Source organism: Onychomys torridus, chromosome 4 (genome assembly GCF_903995425.1).
Source record: "Onychomys torridus chromosome 4, mOncTor1.1, whole genome shotgun sequence".
NCBI classification, from domain to species: Eukaryota; Metazoa; Chordata; class Mammalia; order Rodentia; family Cricetidae; genus Onychomys; species Onychomys torridus.
Window position 1 is genome coordinate 56,377,292 of NC_050446.1, and position 24,194 is coordinate 56,401,485.

General features: G+C 37.8%; 1 protein-coding gene across 1 annotated transcript in view; it reads right to left on the bottom strand.

Annotated features, from left to right (window-relative positions):
- Cerkl (ceramide kinase like) overlaps positions 1 to 24,194 on the bottom strand; it is a 104,222-nt gene that overhangs the window by 63,356 nt on the left and 16,672 nt on the right. The window contains exon 2 of the mRNA XM_036185880.1: positions 4,429 to 4,671. Coding sequence (XP_036041773.1) covers positions 4,429 to 4,671 — 243 coding nt within the window. The remainder of the gene's footprint in view (positions 1 to 4,428; positions 4,672 to 24,194) is intronic.

The following is a 24,194-nucleotide window of genomic DNA, read 5'->3' on the forward strand; positions in this document are numbered from 1 at the left end:
CTTGGATCAGGGTCCAATGGAGCTTTCAAATAACACATTACTAAGAAACTCAAATCTGAAAAAATAGAATTGTGCCCTAATGGGATAAAAATGGACATATCTTGTATATACACATACCATGTTTAAAGCTGTGCATATTTATCTTTGCAGCACGTACATATTTGAAGTTGGAAAACACTATGCTAGACCATTTTTGATATAATGATGACAATCACTTAAAAAACTTTAATTCTAATATCAATGACTATGGTTTGCATAAGTTTGTTCGGCATCTCCATTGTACATTTGATCTACTTTAAAAACAACATATTGTCTTATCTCTCTTCAGGGCAAGGAAAATTTGAAGAGTACATCTCCATTTTTAATTTTCTTTATTATTTTTACTATGTGTAACTGTAGGGTTTTTTGTGGGGTACAGGACCAGTTTTTACATTTGAGTGCAGATGTCAGCAGAGGTCAGATGTGTTGGATCCCCTCTGAAGCTGTAGTTCTGGCAGTTGTGAGCCTGCTGGTGTGGGTGCTGGGAACTGAACTCAGGTTCTCTTCAAAAGCAGTACATGGTCTTAACCACCAAGCCATCTCTCAAATACCACAAATCTTTCTTTTTTTTTTGGGGGGGGGGTTCTGTTTGTTTCCAACACAGAGTACAGAATCTGTGTGCATCGTGTATGTTGCATGAATGAATTATATTGCCTATTAGTTATAAAATTATGACAGCTTTTGTATAACTGATGTTGAAAAGAAGCTGGGCCCACACCTATAGTCCTAGCAATGGGGAGGCTCCCAAGGGAAGAACATGAGCTCAAGGTTAGCTTGAGCTATGTAGTCCTAGTCTCAAAAACACAAATAAAACAAAGTTAAAACATTCTGTACTCAACTATGCTCAGAAAATAGGGTCAAGAGTGAAACTAATTGACTTTTAAATAAAAAAGAAAAAGTGCTCTTTTATATTTATAAACCTGTAATTATTTAGTCAATGTTAATTAGTTTTCAAAATCTGAAGTATTTGAGATTGCTTTCTTCCTCCAGCTACTACTGCCAATTTTCCTTTAAAAATTATCACATCTTATTCCTTGCTCAGATTCCAAGTATAATTGTTCATATTTAGAAATAACGCACTGTCAGAACTATATAAAACTGTAATTGTTAGATTAATTAAGACTAGAAGACCACCCACTTGAGCATTGAATGTCTCCATGTTTTTCTCGTTAGAAGAGTAGGAGGGAGGTGTAAGTGTTGGCAATCAAAGAAAAATTCTATTTGCTCAATCAAGATGAAATTGAAAATAATTCTGAATTCAATGCCATTTTGAAGATCAACTTTTTTTTACTAGCAGACCCAGTTAGAAGTAAGGACTTTGTCCCTGGAATTAAAATATGGTTATCTAATATTTACCTGAAAGTTATATACATTTTTGTTATGCAAAATTTCAGTCACTTCCCAAACGTTTTATAGACAAAACAAAACAAAACAAAACAAAACAAAACAAAAAAACTCTTTAGAAGGGGAATACTGGGCAGGGGTGTAGGCAATGAGCAATCACTCTGTGCCAGAACCTAAGCACTGCGTCAGAGGCAGGAATGTTGGATGTAAGGGAACTACTTCCAAGGAAAGATCAGGAGGAGTTGGGCAACAGACCTTAGCTCTCTGCCTGGAAAGGACACAGGGCTTCCACCACTTGTGGAAGAGAATTGGAGCCAACTGAATTTCATTCTCAGATGATAGTTTAATGAATTCTTGAATTATAAATCTGAAAAAATAAGGGGGACCATTAGATTGTAAGCTGGAAAAGGGAGATTCTGTGTGATGTAACTGGCAGAGAGCTTTGCAGCCTCAGATGTGCCTTTGTATATGCTGGAGATGATGCAGATGGGATAAGAAGACCCCTAAGGGATGCTCTGGGTCCCTGGATGCAGAGATGGAGCATATGCTACCATCTTCTTTAGGGTCTCTCACTGTCATCAGAGGTTTTCAACCTTTATTGTCTGCATTGGTTGGTTTTTGTTTGTTTGTTTGTTTGTTTTTTGTTTTTTTGTTTGTTTTTGGGGTTTTTTTGTTTGTTTGGTTTTTTTTTTTTTTTTTGGTTTTTTGAGACAGGGTTATTGGTTGGTTTTAGAAGTCAGTCTAATTGCTTTCAATGAGCCAAATAATTATGCACTCCAGGAGCAAGCCAGAGAAAATGACCCTACACAGCTCGCTGCTTTCTACTCTTCTCTAAACCAAAAGTTCAAAGTGAGATCCCCAGAGGATGTTTGGCAAAGATGTGTAGTTTATTCATCTCTGTAATTTGACTAGATTGTTAACCCTAGATCAAGCTAAAACATCATTCGTCAAACTAAATATTTGGACAGTGTTTTCAGAGGTATTTTGTTTGAGTTTTGACAAGTCTCTCTATTCCTATAAAATTGCTCTTACTAAATTGAGGTTTGCTCAGACGTCCTCTGCTTACTTACTGTTGACTTTATGGGTGAGATATATTGAATTTGCCCCAGCAAGCTCTTCATAAGTCCTCTGGGAGATTTCTTAGACCTTCAGCACAAGGAAGAGGTTCACTCTCCTAAGCAAATGACACATTCTTAATTTACTGACTATCTAAACCTTCTGAATACCTTCTCATGTTAATAAACTTAATTGAAATCTTTTGAAATAACAGCTTTGAAAAAATGACTCATTACAATGGATTCTTTCTAGTTACAAATACACTTTTGTTGTTGTTGTTGTTTATAGAGAGATGAACCAAACACTGGCCTATGTATGCTCCTGTCCTCTTGGAAGGAAGGTCCTCTAAAGATCCCAAAGGAGCTCATGATGAAGCAGACTTTCCCAGGCTTACAGCAGTCACTTCTGCTTATCAGCTACGAGCAAATGCTTAGCAGCTATCCACCATAGGCCAGTGTGTGTCCGTTAGCTATTCTGGATCAGTGCTGCTGGGGCTGAAAGCTCCTGACGTCACCATAACCTGCTTTTATTTGGTGTCCAACACTGCCATCCAACCCCAAACTGTAACTACTACTCTAGCTACTTTTGCACTGTTCAACATGATAAAATATTTAAAACAGGTCAATGGGAAAATAATCTCTAATCTCCAGATGAGACATTTTAATTAGGTAAGTTCTATACAATTGAAGTGCATGATACTTAAGAGTTTTAGCATCCAGAATGTAAAAATGTCATTTCAAACACACAGTTCATTATTTGACATACTCTCACGAACATACTCAGGCATTAACCTTCAGAAAAATCTACCCCAAGCTAGACAACTCTCAATAAGTAAAGCACATAGTAAATTACAGATTATCCTTTTTTAAAAAGTCTTATTTCTAAAATGTCCAACACAGAAATGTACTTTGCTCGCAATGTGTAGATAGGAAGCAAGCTCAATAGAAATGTGAGTGAGGACAATAAAGATACTTCTAAAAATAACTCGTCCTTTGACATTCACATATGCACTATGGCTTATACATCTACATTCACATACCACAAATGCACACACATATAGAAAAAAATAAAATTAAAAAATTTAAAACACAATTAAAATAAATCATTTAAAAAACTTCTTAGGAAACAGGAGGGATGATGACTCAGTGGTCAAAATGACCAGGGTTTGGTTCCTAGCAACCACAAGGCAACTCACAACCTCTGTAACTGCAGTTCCTGGGAATCCAGTGCCTCTTGTGGATTCTATGTGCACTTTATATACATGGTGCACAGATATCCATACAGTCAAAGGACCCGTACATATAAACAAAATAAATATCTGTCCTACTTAGAATTACTAAAGCTTCATAAGTACAGCTATTCAAAAGTTAATTTGGAATTCATTTTATAAGATCGGGATTACTCAGATGCCACAATCAGACAAGGATGCTATCAAAACCTAAAAATAATACTCTGTGTGGATACTTGTGCAAGAATGCTGTACCAAAATTGTGCCAAATTAATTCAATAGCATATTAAAAGAGTTATATGCCATGATAATGTGAGACTTATTTGTGAATGCAGGGATAGTTAAATACACAATTATCAGTCATTGTACTATATCAATCACATCAACAAAATAAAAGGAAAATTATATGATTTTTCTTATCTGACATTATAAAAAAAACACCTAACAAGATGCAAGAGCCCCTCATGATGAAAATAACAGACTGAAAACAGAAAGGCACTCTCACAGCACAATCGAATGTCCCTTTTGCCCAGAAAAGTAAGTTGTGGCTTTAATTTTTTATTTTATTTTATATATATATGGGTGTTTGGCCTGCATGTATGTCTGTGTACCATGTGCATTCCTGGTGCTCACGAAGTCCAGAAGAGGGCCTCAGGAGTTACCGATGGCTGTGAGCCACCGTGTGACCACTGAGCCACCTCTCCAGCCCCTGACATGAAATGTCACTGACCTATATCAAAGAAACCCATGTTCGTACTTACCTTCCAGGATTCTCTTGAACTCTCTGAACCATACGTCGCAGTGGTCTTCACTCGAGTTAATGAGATCAAGTGTAGACTCCTTTAATTTGTTTTGTTGTCCTTTCAGGCAGATGAAGAGGGTGATGCCCAGCAGAGTGCCTTTGCCCGGCTGCTTTGCGGAACAGCGCCGCTTCAGCTTCACAGAAAATACGGCTTCAAGTTCTACGGACTCACCGCTGCCCAGCTGATGACGCTTGGAACCACCTAAAAAGGAATTAAACTCTCAGCTAGAACCATTGCTTCCCCATTTTGATGCATGAAAACTATCTGGAACCCATAGAATGTAAATCACTTGGAATTTTAGGGTTTTGCCTTTTTTTTTTTTTAAACCTCAGTCCCTGTATGAGTTGGAAACTGGAGAAATGAAAAATTAGGCCAGTTTTCCCAGGGATGATAGAAAAACTGAAGTGCATGGCACAGAGTCCCTGTCACATAAGGCTTATGACCTTCAGAAACTAAAAACACCCAATGTATAAATAAACATACAAAGAACCATAGACAAAGCAACATTTTAGTGACAAATTAGCAGCATGACAGTGGTTCCTAATACTGAAAAAGTGAAAAACTCTGACTTTGCTCATGGACATAACTCTCTGATAGCTTGTGAAGGTAAAGGGAACACATATTACCTCTAAAGTCGCAGGTGTGCATATGGCAGGGAAGCAGAAATGAACAATGAATAGAAGACAGCAAGAAGATGGTAGAGAGGATGGAGAGAAGACTGTGGGGGGGGGGCAATGAGTGAGAAGGATAATTATATACACAGTTATATTAACCTATATACATACATGACTTTGTATGGTAGCTTTAAATTTTATTTAAAAATAAAAAATACACAGGGTTGGAGACATGTCTCAGAAACTGACAGTCTTTGTTCTTATAGAGCCTTCAAGACTCCTTAACTCCAGTTCCAGGAGCCCCCATACCCTTGTTCTGGCTTCTATGGGGGTCAGGCATATATGGAGTTCCTATACATATCTATGCAGACAAAACATTCATACACATAAAATAAAAATAATATTTTTTAAAAAATTAAAAGTATATACATTTTAAAAAGATACTTTGAAAATCATGGCATGGAATTTTGATGTTTGTTTCTGACTATGGGTAAAGGAGCTTTTGTCGTAAAGCTTATACTTACAGAAGTGGTTTATACTTTGAAACTAAACTTCTGTGTCTGACTGTAAAGAATAGTACAGACTGGCTTTATCTTCCATTTGAAACAACTAGAATGCACACAAGGATGTCTCTCAGAGTGAACACAGTAAGCCACAGTGTCTGGCAGGATTTCCAGGTCACAGTACAGGTGGGAGAGCTGTAGTGGGGCATGAGGTCACACCCTTGGTTGAATAGGAATGAGTACTCCACAAAGGCCAGGCTGATCACAGTTCACAGGAACCTCACTGCACCAGAGCAAGCTCTAGGGAACTACAGAAGCACAGAGCTCTGCCTTGAGCTGAGAACTCAGCACTGTGTGTGAGGCCAGGCCAGGAAGAGCCAGCTACTAGAAACATTAAGTTCACAGGGCTCAGAAACCACACAGGTGTCCCTACCAGGCAAAGTGGCAGAACATGGATGTTCATGGGACATTGGGGACAGAAGAATGTTCCATCAGTGATTGACTGAAGGCTGCTGTAGTTCTCCTAACAAGGCTTAAAAGCAAGTCTCAGAGGGATTACTGTCCCAAGTAGTTTAAAACAAGTGAAGTGCTTCATAGAGACAAAACACCTGGCATCTTCATCAGCTTACCCCACATGGTAATGTATACAAAGAAGCACAGTTGTGTGTGCACATGTGATTCAGGATAAGAGCAAAGATGAGGAGTGATAACACATAGGAAGGGCAGGAGTTCTGGAACAGCCAAAGGCAGAGAAAGACTCTTTCAGCAGTGCCAGGAGTTCCTGAAGCCTAGGAAGAAACTTTCCAGTGAAGACAGGTGTACTCTACAGCTTTGATTGCCAAGACTTCCTTGCAAGCTTCATCAAGGACTGTGCCTTCCTCTCTTAACCACCCAATAACGTATAGCCTGACTGCCCACTGAGCACATGGAAGCTCCTGAAAAAAAAAGAGAAGAAAAATCTCTTTTCTCCATGATTAGGCAGCAGGAGGATCAGGCAGACCCAAAGTCTATTTTTCAAGCCTGTCACTCTCAAAGGGCTCAGGTTTCAGGCCTGGCTGCAATCTAGGGCTCTAATCTGTCAGTGACTCAAGAATCAACACTCTCACAGTATCAGTTCCATGGCCTTTTCTCTGAGGTTCCAGACATTATATGTCATAGGAAATAAGACAGCCGACAACCATATTACGACAGTCACCACACAAACTGATCAATAGAGGGAATGTGTTTGACCCAAATGCCTTTACAAGTGAGTCATACACACACACACACACACACACACACACACACACACACACACACACACATTGGTGAAATTATTAAGGCCACTCCACGTAGTTAAAAGGGAGATTTATTTTGTGGGGTAACTTACAAATGAAGGGATAGGTTGTAGGGTCTGGCAAAGGTATGGCGCAGTCTGGCGGTGTTCTCTGAAGAACTCTACTCCGTCTACCTCCTGCATCCAGCCTCCCAGAACCAAGAGAGAGCCCTCCTCTCCATCCTGGGTCTTCCGCTTCCTCCTCCGCCCCACCTTGTGGGCGTGACCATTACCGAAGCCTCAATGGGGGTTGGAACTTCCAGACCAATGCTGGGATAACTATCCACTACACACACACACACACACACACACACACACACACACACACACACACACTTTCCTATAGACACCCATCAAATAACCTCTCTCTCTCAGCTAGACTTTTCTCTGTACAGACTTCTCAAACTACTAGTCTCAGGATGGATTTTCACATGTAAAAGATCAAAGGACCTCACATAACGTTCATTTCTATAGGCTGTATGTATCTGCATTGACTGTTTGGGAAATAGAATGCTTATCATCATGTTTACTACTGCCAGTTATCCAGACATTCTGGCTAACTGCTTAGGAAATAAAAGACATAATTGATGGTGGAGGCAGAGGGAGAACTCTAACTGTAATTATAGACTATAGCACAATGTATTTATAAGATTCCAAAGACTCAACTTAGTCATTAGACCTAATGAAAAATGCAGACAAATATGTCTATATCCAAGAAGACATAAAAGGAAAATAGAAATCCCATATAAATTAGCATATTATATCTTTGAATAAGTTAGCAACAATTGATGCCAGAATTGAATGAAGGAGGAAAGCCATTCAAACTTTACTGAAAGACAAACTGAGTAAATGGAGATACATTTAGTTCCAATCTTGCAGGTCTACACTCTCACTTCAAGAATATTTATCATACCACTTTAACCAAAATCTCAACAGAAATTTTTATGTTTTGGTGAGCAAGGAACCAATTCAAATGATTTGCAACTTCTCCTGGAGTGACAGACTGCATTACCTAGAAAAGGGTTCTAAACAAACAGTGAAGACAATTGCCTGCCCTGACAGGTATAATTTGCAACATTGCAATAATTTCAATCCTAGAAACCGAAACAAGTGGACCAGAGAAATATGTCTAGGCTAAGTGGAAACGAGTGAGGGGTGTTGAGAACTAATTAATCATTTGAAGAGACAAAGCCCTATCTCGTAATTACAGCAATATTTCTAGATCAGACATTTATATAACCTAAGTTTGAAATGTGTCAGGTATACAAAGACAGTCAGACAGAGAGATCAAGTTAGCTGGCCTAAGAATTATTTAATCACTTTAAAAGTCCTAGAGATTCATAAAGAAAAGTCTAGAAGAGAGCAAAGGCCAAAGGGAGTCATTTGCAATACTTTCAAGAAAAAGTACATAAAAGACTCAAGCAGGCATTCCACAAAAGAAGGAATGCAAATCGACCAACAAACATATGAAAAAGTTCAACCTAATTAGTAATCAAAGAAATGCAAATTTAAACAACAAGACACCACTCTGTGCCTTTTAGATTGGCATGGGATCAAAAATAAGGCTGGGTGATGGTACAGCTAAAGGGAAGTAGTCTCGGTGCTGGCGAGAATGTGCAAATGGGTAGCTGCTGGGGGACATGTTGGGAGTATGTATCAAAAGATTTCCAAATGTTAATTGCAGCAGTATTCATAATAGCAAAACTATCTGAGCCCATGGTAGTGCCCTTCAGTTGGAGGATGGTAGATTAAAAAATCATGGCTGCCTTCTGTAGCTCTTAATTGAACAAGTGTCATTGGTATGACTCCATCAAGACATTGACACTAAGAAGAATGAATGCTTGCAATAAAAGCAAATTACACAGTTGCATGTATGTGGGGGGGGGGGGTTGGTCCCACTTACATAATGCTCAGAAAGAACCCAAGAAATAGTCACAGAAAACAGCTAATACCGGTTACCATCTAAGAGAGGTAAGATCAGGAGCATGAAGTTGAGCTTTTCTTGTAAATCTTCATTATCTTTGCCTTTCAGTAAACAGCAGCACATGTAATTTTAAGTGTAGAAAGGAAAATATTGGAGGCATGATGGCTCACTGGGAAAAGAGGCTTGCCACTAAGGCTGACAACAAATTCTGAGCAAGTCCTGAAAACTGTCCTCTGACCTCCACCTGACACCCCCACACATACACCCTGAGGGAAGAAAGGAAGAGAGGGAGGAAGGGACAATGCTTTTTGTATGCATGGTTTTGATTCAGGAATTTATTTTTCAGAATTTATTCCAAAAGAAGAAATAGTAACCACAACTGAAGTAAAAGAAAGCTCACCCACTCATTGTTTAGATAAAACCTGGAAACAACTTAAATGTGCAATAATAGAATATGGGTTTCATGAAACACATTAATGTAGCAGAAGACTATAGCACAATTAAAATTTAGCATTTTAATTAGACAGGGTCCAAAAATGCATATTGGAATTCTGTTCACTTGGCTTTTAAATGTTTTTATCTTAAAGGCTTTGGCCTAAATGTTTTATCATCAAAGTAGGTGGTGCTTAGCTGTACCTTTTTATTTGTTGAAGTTTGTAAGCTATAAGCAAGAGATCTGCTGGCTCTGGAAGACAGAACACCAGTCTTCTAGATGTGAGGTTAATGAAGGTTTCCCCCACTTCCCTGTGGAAAGCCCTCGGGCTAGCCTTAGGAAAGGCTAAAGGTTCTTAAGACTATCTGATGGGATAAACTGAAAATCTTAGCTCATTATTTCTCCTCAGCCCTCCACTCCAGGACACCCTTTGGACACTCTCGGGTTATACAAATTATTTATAACACACATGAGTAAAAAGAAAAAAAGAAAATAAACAATGTTGTAAAAAGAAGTGGCGATTCTGTGAAGACTGACTACCTGTCTGCATCTCTGTAAGGATTATTTTAAGAATGACTTGGATTCCTTTTATTCTACAAATGAATCAGAAAAGGGCTTTTGAAAATGAGGAAGCTATTTTAAATGCTGAACAAAAGGGTTAGATCTTAAATCTCTACTTGGGTTTCCTTCTCCTGAGGGGATGGGCTGCTTCACACTGGCCACTCCGGGGACAGTATCAATTTCTGACACAAGGAAAGCAAATGTTTTCATAATGACATGTGAAAGCCATATTTCCATGAACAACCTGACACAACCGGACTGTAAAGAAGAGCTCCAAGTAGCAGCAGAAACAGTGCTGGTTTCTTGGCATGTGTTTTAAATACAGCTTTACTTCCACCTTAAGGATAAGTGGTACCTTTGTTGGGGAAAACTCTGGAGTCAAACTTTATTTATAATTCATATTTGACATCAGGAAATACAAATACAGAGGCACTGCTTTCAGGCTGCTAATGTTAGCTCCTCACACACCATGTACAGCTCTGCTTGGTGGCATGTGGCTTATTATTTGAAATCTATTGGCTCGTTAAGATCATATTGGTTGTTGCTAGTCGCTTCAGAACACTAACTGTCCTCTCACATTACTTACAGAGATACTGGGACCATCTGTTCTTGCAAGGGATTTAAGTATGCGTCTATTGGATAGCACGCTATTTATTTAATTCAGTACCCACTTCCTATTGTATCTTCTGGGGGGGGGGAGCCAATTTAATTACAGGGAATAAAGATAACCTTTCCTGGCAGGTTACCCTGTCACCATGAGAGCAAAGCACGACCTGCTCAAAGTGGGTTACAGGGCTGAATAAGGGGAGCAAAGCCAATGATACTTAAGGATATTGAGCAAAGGTTTAACAAAAATAGGACAGTGAATGGCACTTTTAAAAATATGACTGTAAGCCCGGGGCTTGTCTGCATCAATCTTGGCACATCTGCCTGATGCGGACCGTAAACAGGATTAAGGCTGGGTTTATCTGCCTGGTGCTGATTGTGCTCATAGTTCCCGCACATGTCCACTTTTTAAAACACTGTCTGGCAAAAAAAAAAAAAAAAGCTAGCCTGCTGCATAAATGGCTCCCACACAACACCCTGGACACACACGCGCACACACACAGTGTATTAGATGGTTAGGCAACATGACGCCTAACAGGTTGGGTTTTTTTTTTCTCTTCAGAATTACTTATCTAATCCCCTAATTAAAAATACAAAATTCTGTTTGAATACACCACATACTGAGATAAATCTGTGAAGCAAGGGACCAATAAATTTGAATACACTCTAATTGTAAGAAGAAAACACAACATAATTGTTAATAATCAGGTTAAACTAGGGTTTAGACAAATAGGGCCGATCCTGTAGTCAACTAAGAACCCACCTCAGTGCCTTGCACTCTTGGAGAATGTGGCAAAGCATTTGTTAGCAGAGATGCTCCAATACCTAAACACACAGGCATAGCAAAATAGAGCTATGGAGAACCAGCATTCTTGTCTAGGAGAAAGATTAGGAAACTTTCATTGTATTTTGAGAGAAAACAGAAATTTCCAATCCACTTCCAATCTCACATTTTTACTAGATCAATTTTAATATTAATGATGATTTTCCTACTTGTGGGTTTCTTCCAATTATTTGTTTCTGTCAAGTGTAAGCACTTCAAATATGTCTCTTAAGATTATAAACATTTGAGGCTGTAAAGGCATTTTTGCATCAAGTTCACAATGAACTAATGAAAAGTCAAGAAAATTTAAGTATTCTTCTGTTGCTTGGGTTTTAAAATACAAATAAAAATGCCAATTCTTTATTGAGAACAATGCCCACAATGTAAGAAGTGAAGTAATCAAAAAACACAGTCTATATTTAATCATAATTATCACAAAATTGGCACTAGAAAATATAGTATTGGTAAAAAAAAAAAAGAAATTAGGCTATGACTCCTAGTCCCACATAATCTTCTATGCTAAATCTATTTCTTGATATAAAGTATATTCATGTTGCAGATAACTTGGCCAGTTATGAGAGATCAGTTTTCTCTAAATCTCTGCAACATGAAAATATTTCAATTTTCTTCACTTTTCATAAGAGACATATTTGAGGTGCTTAGACTTATAGGATGCACAGGTGCAAGAGAATTTCTATGCTATTAAAGATGGTAGTTCTTCATTGTCTGCTATGTTGCCATCTATATTGTGGTGAAAAACCAATAGTGGTTAAATGCCTGCTTTTGGCAAGACCATAGACAGGACCATTTAATCTGAATAACAATCATCCCCATTGTCCACTAATGGTTCTCTCTTTTTTTTTTTTCAGAGCTGAGGACTGAACCTAGGCAAGTGCTCTACCACTGAGCAAGTGCTCTACCACTGAGCTAAATCCCCAACCTCCACTAGTGGTTCTTGATGAGGAAAGAAAGCTATTGATTAATTTTTAAATCCCATGTGCCAGGTATACATAAAGCACCATTGCCACAAACAATTGTGATGGTTCTCTCCAGAAAAGCACAGATACCACTTGAGATGTTGCTGACCTTCTCATTTATCATGGAAAACCATCTTTACATACAAGGCCAACTGACTGGGAATGTATCTCAGTGGGTAGAATGCTTGCCTAGCATGCATGAAGCCCTCCCTGAGTTTGGCCACAGAAACACACAATCAAGGGTCATAGTACACATGTGTAATCCCAACACCCAGGAGGTGGAGGCAGGAGGATCAGAAATTAAAGGTTAGCCTTGGCTATAAGAGTTAAAGGCCAGCCTGAGCAAAAGACTGTCTGACCAGGAAGGTTGATGGCATTTGGTCACAGCTATTTTTGCCCGGTATTCTCTGGAAAATGAACAAAGCAAGCCACAGAAAACAATGGAAAGTGCTGTCTATAATAAAACACAAGATTGTGAGGCTATGACTCCAGTCCCACACTATCTATGCTAAAGCTATTTCTTGATATAAAGTTTATCTCAAGTTTTCTAAAAGATATATGTTCTGCAGTGGGCTTTACAGCTTCCCACTGTAATGGAATTTTCTGGAGAGATCAGCAAGGATTATTAGTACATTTGACTTTTAAAAAGTAATCTACAATAAAATAAAATCTAAAACCATAACACAGGAGCCCAGTTTCCCAAGTGTTTATTTTATAAAAATCATGTGTGAATAATTGGTGTGTTCAAACAGCAGAATGAGATAAATGAATTGAAATCACCCAGATTCTACATGATAACTTACCTTTAAGAAACCAGCACTTAATGTGTTTTTTTTATTAAGACTTTTTATAATTCATTTTATATACCAACCACATATTCCCTCTCTCATCCCTGCTCCTGCTCCCCTGCAACCCACCCTCCATCCCCTCCTCCGAACAGGTAAGGACTCCCATGGGGAGTCAGCAAAGCCTGGTACATTCAGTTAAGGTAGGTCTAAGCCCCTCCCCCTGCATCAAGGTTGTGCAAGGTGTCTCACCATAGGTAATGGGCTCCAAAAAGCCAGTTCATGCACCAGAGATAGATCCCATCCCCACTGCTAGGGGCTCCTTAAACAGACCAAGCTCCACAACTGTCTTACTTATGCAGAGGGCCTAGTCCAGTTCCATGCAGTCTGTGTTTTGCTATGGTTTCAGATAGATGGTTATAGGGAATATAGTGTTTTCCTTTCTTACACCTGAGTGAAGCTGGATTTTCCTATACACAACAACTAAAATATTTGCAACAGACTGAAGCAGTAAAGGGAGAAGTCAATGCATTTCTTATTCCACTAGATGTTAAAGAGATTCCCAAAACTACAAGACAGTGAAAACAGGAAATGTCTTAAATAGTTAAATAAGTGTGTTTTTCATATTAACATGTAGTAGGCTTACTACTATCATATATTATTTCCTGTGATGCTGAGTATCCAATCTAGGGACTTCTATATGTCAGGCAAATACTCCACTGCTCAGCTATAGCTGCAGATCTTTAATTAATATTTTTAAATGTCTTAAATTTTAACACAACAAAAATCAGTGGATTTAACTTATATAGATGACATCTCTTATTGGTTTTCAATAATTTAATTTTGCCCCAAAACAAATTTTGGAAACCCTTGATATATGTTTAGTATATGCTTCAATCTCTTATTACTCTGTATCAAATAGCTATAGTTTCATTGTTATTATTTGTTGATTGAATAGGTTTCTATATATTTTATATATAGAATCTTGTGAACTATAATAACCCTTCTGGTTTATAGCATGACTTTATGCCACATGATCAGGTTTGTCATTCCTTCTGGAAGAGCACTCATGTGCCACTTCTGCTGGGACCATTTATTGCTTACCTTATTGTCTTCCTATCTGTCTACTTGTACTCATTCCTATGTCACTTCTGTCCCTTTCCCTCAATAGAAACTGATAAATCCAAGGGTGGAGGATTCTACAAATACACTAACAGAAGATATGAAATTAATGGATTCACTGAAATCTCATAATCAAGCTAATTCTTTGGCCTTATCAGTTCATATATGTTTATCAAGTTGTATGTGCTGTTGAATGATATCACACCAGATGCCTGTCAGCCCGATCCTCTGTGAGCCTCGAGAGAACTCACTCTTCTAGTATGTCCATGCCTATCCCCATCTATGCTTTCTGTGTCCTGGTACTTCACTCGGTGCTTCAAAACTACGTCAGTCTCCCAATAAATGCTGATTAGAAGTGCAGTCTTAGCAATCAAATGAACCCTAATCACACTATGCATATGTCCACCTCCGAACCTTTGCTCCTTCATTTCCTGGCAAATGGAAGGCCTTCTTGACTCTAATCTCTTCAAATATTAACCAACTCTCAAAGCCCATTAGTCCATTATTCCCAGGAATATCCTTCATTGTCGAGTCCTTCTAAATTCTACAGTCTAGAAATACTCAACAGTCACACACCAGAAGTTACTGGTAGCATTCCACTCATTTTCTGTACCTGTTTTTCACATTAGTCAAATGACTCAAAACTTATACCATAGTTATAGCTAAATTAAAATGTAGTAGTTTAAGGAAAGCACACTTTATTCTTTCATTTTATATAGTTGGACATTTAATATATTCCAGATACTTCTTTTTCTATATTAAAGAGCTATTATTTTTGTACGTGGATCTTATAGGCAATCATCTGTTTGAGAATAGATAGAGTTCCTTTTGTTTTTGCCCCTCAACTTGCTAGAATGGGACCTGGGACGCAAGGATAATGACTTCTGTTAGGTCATATATTAGCTACTTTCTCAACACTGTGACTTGATGCTTGACAGAATCAAGTCAAAGGAAGTAGGAGTTGTTGTGACTCACATTGTGAAGAACCCAGTCCACTGCAACAGGAAGACATGGGGGTATGCCACGCATTGGCTACTTCAAATCCATACTCAGGAAGTAAAGAGATCATCTGGACAGAAGCCACCTGGGCTATACCATAAAGCCTGCTACCCCACTACCCTTCAGTGACCTACTTCCTCCAATTAGGCCCCACTTCTTGAAGGTTCCAGAACCTCCTCAGTGTCACCACCTGGGAACCAAGTGTTGAAACACATGTGTCCATGGGTACATTTTACATTTAAGCTATAATGGATTCTGAGGAAGGTAGTCTGAATGTGGGCTTGGAGCTTAGCCAAGACACTTCCATTCCACAGTCCAAGACAACTCACTCTTCCTATTTCTAGAAGACCTCAAGGCTAATCATACCTTCTTTGCTTTCAACTACAGCATTCGTGTCAACCACTGTGATACCAGTGCAAGCTAGTTGTCCCTTGGACTTACAGAACTCACAGTGAGGCTGTCATATAGCCTTTTACTTTACTCAAAAAGTCCTACTAGTTAAAAACACTGAAAGACTTGATATATCCACTTCCATGTAGATTCACTCTTAAGACTCTCATTTAAGCCTATGAAATTATCAGAATCGATAGATATTTCCTTCTGGCTGACTTGACTCCTCCCAAGCAGAGTTGAGTTGTTGGAAGGCAGCAGACCCATTGCCAGAGAGGTAGAAGAAGTCACTTTTTATCTAGAGGACAGGACTTAGAACCACACTGGTGTTCATCTATGGACCAAAGTAACCAGGAGCAGGATGCCAAAATCCTGACCTGTAGTTAAAGGCTAGACAAGAGGCATGAGCAGCCTCCTGAGACGTGCTCTTAGGAGCCCCTCTCACTAATGACAAGGAAAAACTGGGTAAATGGACCACTGTGTGGCTAAGGTGGTGGAAGATAGGAAGGATGAAGGAACACTAAAGAGAGATTCCCAGAAGCCACATACATTGAACATCCAAAGCAAACATTAAATTCACATAATCCATGATCACATAAAATATTTATACATATTTATTTACTATCTGATTAGTATATGCAAGCCTAAGATTTATGGAAACAAAGGCAAGGGAGAAGTAATTGGATTATAGCTTATCATGTTATTTTTAATCCAACTTAATATTCAAGACAAAGTTCATGTTTATTTTTGACATGCTAAGCATTTTCATGATATGATATTTTGTTTCATTTCCACCATTAGAAGCTTATCAAGGACAAGTATATTTGAGTTTTGATTTGTTTCTGACGTTAAGAAAGTCAGGAAAATACAATATGAATGATGTATTAAGGAAGAAAAAATATCAGAAAATTATAAAATATAGTCAAATTCATCAACACTGAATTATCTTCAGTTTCAAGCTAGAAATATATATAATTTAATGAAGTAAATATATGTTAATAAAAACTTTAAAATAAGCTTTACATATTAAGCTTATTTTTATTTATTTTATTTATTAGTAAATTGGTATAATCTAGACTCTTACCTACATGAAACACATTACCTGCTACCTTCACATTTGAAATAAAATCTCATTTTAAAAGTCATTTCAGAATGAAACTATAGGTCAGTTTTTTTTTCCTTTGAAAAGTGCTTAAAGAATTTAAAGAGTCTAGCACTAAAAACAAGTTTGATGTTTTTAAATTAATCCTACATGCATGATATTTATACAATGTGTTCCCCATTAAAATGGCTTTGAGATAGTTTTTTTCTACTTTCTTTTATTTTATCTCTACCACACAGCACAAGAGGCTAATGCTAAAGATAGAAGCAAGAGAGTATTGCATGATAATGTGAAATATTTTTTAAAAAAGTAAATACTCTAGGTCACATAATTTTTTGGTACCTGTTTAGCGGGGCTATGCAGCAAGTGATGAACATAAAATGGCTGATAGAGTTTCAGCCAGCCATCTTCTCCTCTGGGCTGTAATACTGCTGTCAGTTTTTTTAGAAAGATAAATTTGATATCAATACGATGTGACACAACTGCATCAAACCTTAATTTCACTCACAGTGAGAAGTCACAGGATTAAATAACACTGTGCAGTCTTTTAGAAAAGTTTATTGCTTCCAGATGGATTCAAGTTTCCCTTCAGCCCTGATTACATCTAATATGCACAGGGTGCCAACATTATAAAGGACAGAATCAAAAATATCATTTATATAGATAGCAAGGGGCAGGTGGGGGAACTCTGTTTTCTAAATAGGTTCTAAGACTCAAGTCTTGACTACTTTAAAGAAATAATAATAAACAGTACAACGTTTAAGTGCTATGATATTTAACTGTCTTGGATAATGGCTTTTCTATGAAAAAGAAAAAAAGAAAACCACAAATCTACAGTAAAGTAGCCATAAAATGACTCCTAGCTCAAGCTGCATGCTCTTTCCCCCATGTGGGGTTGTGCCATGTGTCACACTGCATGGGGCTTGCTACCAAGATGCCCACCTGTGCCTGTGTGGCTGAAGAGGCTTTCATTTCACTAACAAGAACACTACTAAATATAAGCCACTGCAATCAGAAATAATGCTTTCAAAATATTGACCTCACATTAAAACCTGCAAGCCTTATCTTTACTATTTGGTTTTATTTTCTTATACAATGCTACTATCACTACACCAATGTTTGCTTATATCTCCCCAAAACAAAGTGCTCTCCCATAATATTAAATAAGAAATAAACTTGCAAAAATAGCTGTTAGATAGATAGATAGATAGATAGAGATAAAACTACACCCGTTCTAGCTAGTCTTTGGGAGAAAGGCAAAGGAAAGAGAACTTCTGTTTGAAGAGAGACTTTAGCCAGCAGATCAGGAGTCATCCTCAAAAATACAGCAAACCTATAATAGGATTTCCACTCTTCTGTCTCTCTTAAGATGCTTAAAGGGTTCTGAAAAAATACTGTGCAAACACTGAAGTCAAGTGACCATAAATGGCAAGCAATTCATTATGTATCCTTAAAAATTAGCGATTTAAACCCAACTATGGTCCAGAAGCTAGAAGAAAGGGAAAAAAGTCTAATTTCTAGAAGGACATAAAAAATTTTCAGCTGAAGAAAGAAGAGTGATTTTTATTGTAATTGCTGTCTAACTCTCTCCTGTGAATTGTCAGCAGAAACAAGACAGATACCACTGTGATGACTTATTATCTTCCTTTTCTTTAGAAAGAAGTACATTTCTTGATGTAAGGGATATAAATGAATGTTAAAATGTCAAGTGAGGATTAAATTACTCTCAGATGTGATTTACAGTCATATGTCAAATCAATAACAGATCAATAAGAGAGTTCAACTAGTTACATTACAAGGCACTAGAAGACATAATGCATGAGTCATTCATCGACATAAAACCCATGAAGTATGTCTGATATTCCTAATATTAATAAATGCTTGCTTAACTACCACCAATCAAATTGCATTTATTCTCAATAATGGTGAGCTATCCTTAAACTGCTCACAGCATCTTCAACAAAACACCATATTTAAGTGAGAAGAGATTTGCGTGTTTATATGTGCATATTAGAGTTGCACATGTTTGCATATAAACACAGATACTTATGTATGTGTGCATATGCTTGTGTGTGGATATGCTTGTTTATATGTTTGCATGATTGTGTGTGCATGTACATGCATGTATTTGTGTGTGTGTGTGTGTGTGTGCACGCTTGTGTGTGCTTATATGTGTGCTTAGGCCAAAGGATGGCCTTGGGTGTCATTCTTTAGGAGCTGTCCATCTTGTTGTTGTTGTTGTTGTTGAGACACAGTCTCTCCCTGGAACCTGGTGCTTGCCATGTAGAAAACACAGTGGTGAGAAAGATGAGTAACAACAACAGTACAAGACTCCACAGAGTCTGACAATCATGGGATAAAAAAGAAAGGGCTGAAGCTAGGTATTCTCTGGGTAGTTTAAGATGAGAGAACTAGAAGGGGGGATCCTTGCCCCCCCAAAGTACACCTTTGGGGGTTACAGGAGGAGAAGTGGAATTGTTGCAGAACACATTACGTTTGAGAAATCTATTTGAAATTAGGAAGGTAGTTAGTCCATATTATTGGGGCATGTTTGCATAATCTGCTTACTAGTATAATGGCTAGCTCACATAAACTATGGAAGAGTTTAGGAGTGTATTATGCAATGAATTGTCCAATCTAAATTTAAAGAAATCATCCCAATAGAGGTTCCCTCTTCTCAAATGACTTTAGCTTGTTGTCAAGCTGACTAAACAAACAAACATACAAACACTAACCAGGACAGTCATTCAAATTCAATCATTTCAAAATGTTTATGTAATTTTTACTGGGAAGTTCTACATCTGTTTCAAACCAAGATGGAATGGCTAATTTCTGGACAAACATTGATGATCATGTGGTACAGCTGAAATTTGCTTACAGTTACCTGGTTTCATGGTAGATTTTTCATGTAGATCCTGGATTTTGTTGTGGAAATACACACTGGCTGAGGAAGAAGGCATTCTCACCCTGTGGTACTAGACCCCAGCATACATCACTGCTCTGAGCACTGAGACAGTACATGAGGTAGCATGCCAACCCTAAAATGTGCTACTCTCCTTATTCATCACTGTGACTTCTCAGATATGTGAAAACTATTCCATAGCAACAGAGGTGGCTTGGTTGCTAAGAATTTGAATCCAGGTGATGGCCTATATGTAAGATGATTATCAACAACAAAATGCAGGCTGATCATCTAAAATACACAAAAAATAAGATGCATGGCACAATTATGTCAGAATAGCCTTATTGTATAATAAAATCTGTACTGGAGGTTTCATGTATTTTCAAAGTCATTTTCTGTAAGATGATTATCAACAACAAAATACAGGCTGGTCATCTAAAATACACAAAAATAAGACGCATGGCACAATTATGTCAGAATAGCCTTGTTGTATAATAAAATCTGTACTGGACGCTTCATGTATTTTCAAAATCATTTTCTGGGGAAAAAACAAACAATTCCACATTTAGGTGATCTTGATGCTAAACGGATCCATTGATCATGGCCACGGACAAACCGAGATATTTAAGCCTCACACTCTAAAACCAACACAATTAACTTCTAAAATGTTGGTCAGGGCCTTTGTAACTTTGCAGCTTCCAACGTTATAAAAGGTTCACACAGTAGTTCTCAAAATGATGTCTAGACAATTCTTCTGTGACACTAATCTAAGTGTTATACTAAACAGGAGAGGGCAAAGAGGGCGCACTGACTTGGAATCAGAGGGAAATGATCAAATGCCACAGACACCAATGTTGAACATGTCATAAGAAGTGCAGAGATAACTCTAGTCAAGGAGTTACTGAGGTTCTAGAGGATCAGAGATGAATTCAGTTGTTTAATAGGATTCTTTTGCAGTAGACTTCCTAAAATAACACCAGGCACAATGACAGCATCTCTATGGGCTATCCCCAAACCTCAGCATCTATCTTTTAGGCTTTGGTGTCCTGGAAACGTCTTTAAAAGGTTGTTGAAAGAACTCTCCCGAAAATAAAACTTAAACAATGAGGCCTCTTCTCTGTCTTTTAAGGGAACGAATGAGCTGCTCTATTCTCAAGTTAGTGTATTTTAGAGGAACTCCTACTGTTTCTCTAAGACATGCAGTGTGCAGTCACTGCTTACACGGGGTTATCATAATCTAGCCTCAGTAGTTATTGCTGACACCAGCAAGGCAGTGCCCTTTGTTTGCCAAATTTTTGTTTTCCTAAGAACCAATCCTACTTCATAAAGATATGTTTCCAGGATACGTGTAATTATGCTGTGTATAACATCTGTTGCTTTGTATTTCCAGAGCCTCACAGAGCCAAGATAAGGATGAGGTTCTAAGTCTGTGTTAAAGGGGAAGTGACTAATGGAGTAAATGATTTAATACTCAGAGACGCTATTTAAGAGAAGGTTTGCACAAATGCCACGGTTACTTTTCACTACATTCAAATACAATTAAGTCATCTGAATTATTCTGTCAGATTATTCTCACATGGCTATCCTGTTGTTTTTCAGTATCATGACTTGTTCTGAATCATCTTTCCTATGATTTCATATAGGAATCTTGGGAAGCTTGTAGTTGGGTGTCTTCCAAAGTTAGCCACCTGACATAAGAAATCATTTCTGATCAAATATAGCTGGGGGAAAAATACTGGCAGACTGTTTTCCAATATTTCACCCTCAGGTGCTCACTGGAGTCAGGTAACAGCACGGCACTGCCTTTGCACATGTAGGTCAGAATTCTGACTGGGCTTAAATGTGGCTTGCTCAGATCTGAATGACACAGAATGTCTACCTAGGTGACTTTCCCCCATTGCTGTTTAGTGATTTAGGAGTAGAATCTTGTAGCCCCATGTAGAATTCGGTTTAGAATAGAGTAGCCCCATGGATTTTGCAACATTCCAAGTAATTATTTACTGGTAAAATCTACATCTAAGACTTAGAGATAAGGGAATACTGATTTTGGTGCCAAAAGGAGAAATAAGCATCTAATGAATAGCAGGGGACCAGAGAGTAATCTGTATCTGATATCACCAACCATATTAGTAATCAAAGGCAAAGCATTGCAGTTCGAAGTTTGCACTTTGCTAAACATTTACATGAACCAGGGAAGTTATGACAATGCTAAAAACACTCAAGGTTTTTTTTCCCTCCAATTTCTCCAGTCTGTACAAAAAACAAAACAAAACAAAAAAAAAACAAACAAAAACAAAAAAACAAACAAAAAAAACTTATGACTTATGTTCGCCCTGGATTTATAATGATCAGAATTACTAAGGTCTTCAGAGCCTGAGAAAACCTACTTAGAATGAAAAAAAATTAAACCTCCTTTTTCAAATTATTTCAGTGTGCTTTATTTCATTTGGGAGCCCTCAACAATGCTTATTTCTTGTTTTGTTTGTTCGTTTTTATGTACTTTTAAAGCAAGTAATACCAGCTGTTGTATTAAAATCAAGATATGTCTTACCTCACAGGAGTAAAAGTTACTTGCAGAGTTGGAGAAGATTCAATAACAATTTTGTAGTAGACTCACCCATTACGGGCTTTATAGCCCAGAATTCATACAACACCACCCAACCACCACCCACTGAGACTGTATCTGAATAGGGAGAAGTGAAGCCATTAGCTATTCTGAGGGGAGTCTCAGGGGAGAATTGGTATCCTTAGAAGACAGACAAGATCTCTTGTGTGCTCTTACTCTCTCCAGACATAGGGGAAAGGCCATGCCAAGACATAGCAAGAAGGCAGCTGCCCTGCTGTGAAAGATACTTCATCAGAAATCAAACCTGGGACACCTTGGACTTTCAGTCCTAGAAGTATGAGAAAGTCATTTCTGCTGCTTAAAACCACCCTGTCTGTGCTCCTTTGTTAAGGCAGCTCCAGGTAATCAGTACCCCTTCTTCCTTACCTTTTTCCACATTAATTTCTTACTCCACAACATTTCCAAATTGTCTTCACTGGGTGATTCATTGTTTTATCATGATACTGAAACATGGCAGCCACACAACTCGATCACTTCCCTTCTTTTAGTCTAGGTTCCAATACCTCCCAGTGTGAGTGCTGAAGAACAGTTAATACCAAGGAAGAAATACTTTAAATATATGTTTAGTTTATTATTGATTCTAACATTCTAGTTATACTGAGAGGCTGCTGAATTATTTTGAGTGGCAATTCATCAAGATAGCAAGGGCTACAACACAGTCTGGTGATACAAAGATTAAGGTAACTAAGAACTTGTTTAAGAAGTGAAAGTATCATTTATGATATGCCTCACAGTGCTTGCCAAATGGGTCAAGTTGAAATCTCTTGAGTCCTTGATATTCTGGCTTCAGATTTCCACTGTGTTTTTTTTTTTTTGTTGTTGTTGTTGTTTTGTTTTGTTTTTTAAAGTCTTCTACTAGAGCAAGAGCTTCTGAGTTCCCAAATGCAAAAGCTCCTACACTGAGTTTCTAACCCAGTATAGCCTGAAACTAAACCGATCTGCAGAGGTGCATCATAGTCCCAAAGTGAAGTCCTAGAACTGTGGTCCCTCGGCCCCCTCAACTCATGCTTCTTTGCCCACAAATGCAGTCCTTTCCTGATGGGAGGGCTTAAGGAAAGGTCAGGAAGTTCCTAGATGGAGAGACTCTGCCTCATGCAAAGTATGCCCTCCTTTTTAGGGCACCCACCTTCAGAGGCTCATACGTGAATGACTTTTGAATCTCTTAAAAAGACTGCATGGTGTAGAAAAATGAAGAAGACTGGGGTTTATTCTGCACATTTCCCCTAAAATCAACATGGTCAGATGTTTACATTGTGATTTTCCATAACCCTTTCTAACTCTTGCCAGTTTCAATTTAAACCATAGTCTGACATAAAGGACTCTAGCAAGACATCTGACAAAGGAAACGTAGAGTACTAAATACAGTAGTAATAAGGTAATAAATATATTGTAGTGAAAGGATTAAATAAAACCTTGTGAATAAATTTTACATACATGGATTGTTTATTATGAAATAAGCATGTAGCCATTTAAAAAGTATTTCCATGGCTCTGCTGCTCTTACCCAAGTTTTGTATCTTTGCCTTTTAAATTTAAAATAGGTATTGAGCTTATTTATTCCTATATCATCATTCATAAATTTTAAAAAGCATTATTAAAATTTGATGCTTACGAGAACCCTTTAATTTGGAAATATTTATTATCCTAAGGCCCAACTAGATTTTTTTCACTTATACATAGGGATCAGAGAGACAAAAGAAAGAAATCCAATTATTTAAAGCAGTAATCCCTTAACACTAGGATTTTGTTTTAATTATGAAGAGTATGTTTTATTAAAAACAAAACAATGCCTTGTCCTTTAAGGGAAGAAACCTGATGTTTCTCTAGTGAACATGTAAACAAGACTTCCTGAATAATGCTTAAACAAATTAATTTTGCTTTTCTTCTATTTCCCACAGTATTATTGGATTTTTAAAAGAGCATCAAATAAATAATTACAGGCCCACCTGCTCAGGGTAGCTATAAGGCATGACACAATCTTAATGGGAATATGTTGCTTTCTATTACCCCCATCCTTATGGACAGCACAGACAAAATTCACCA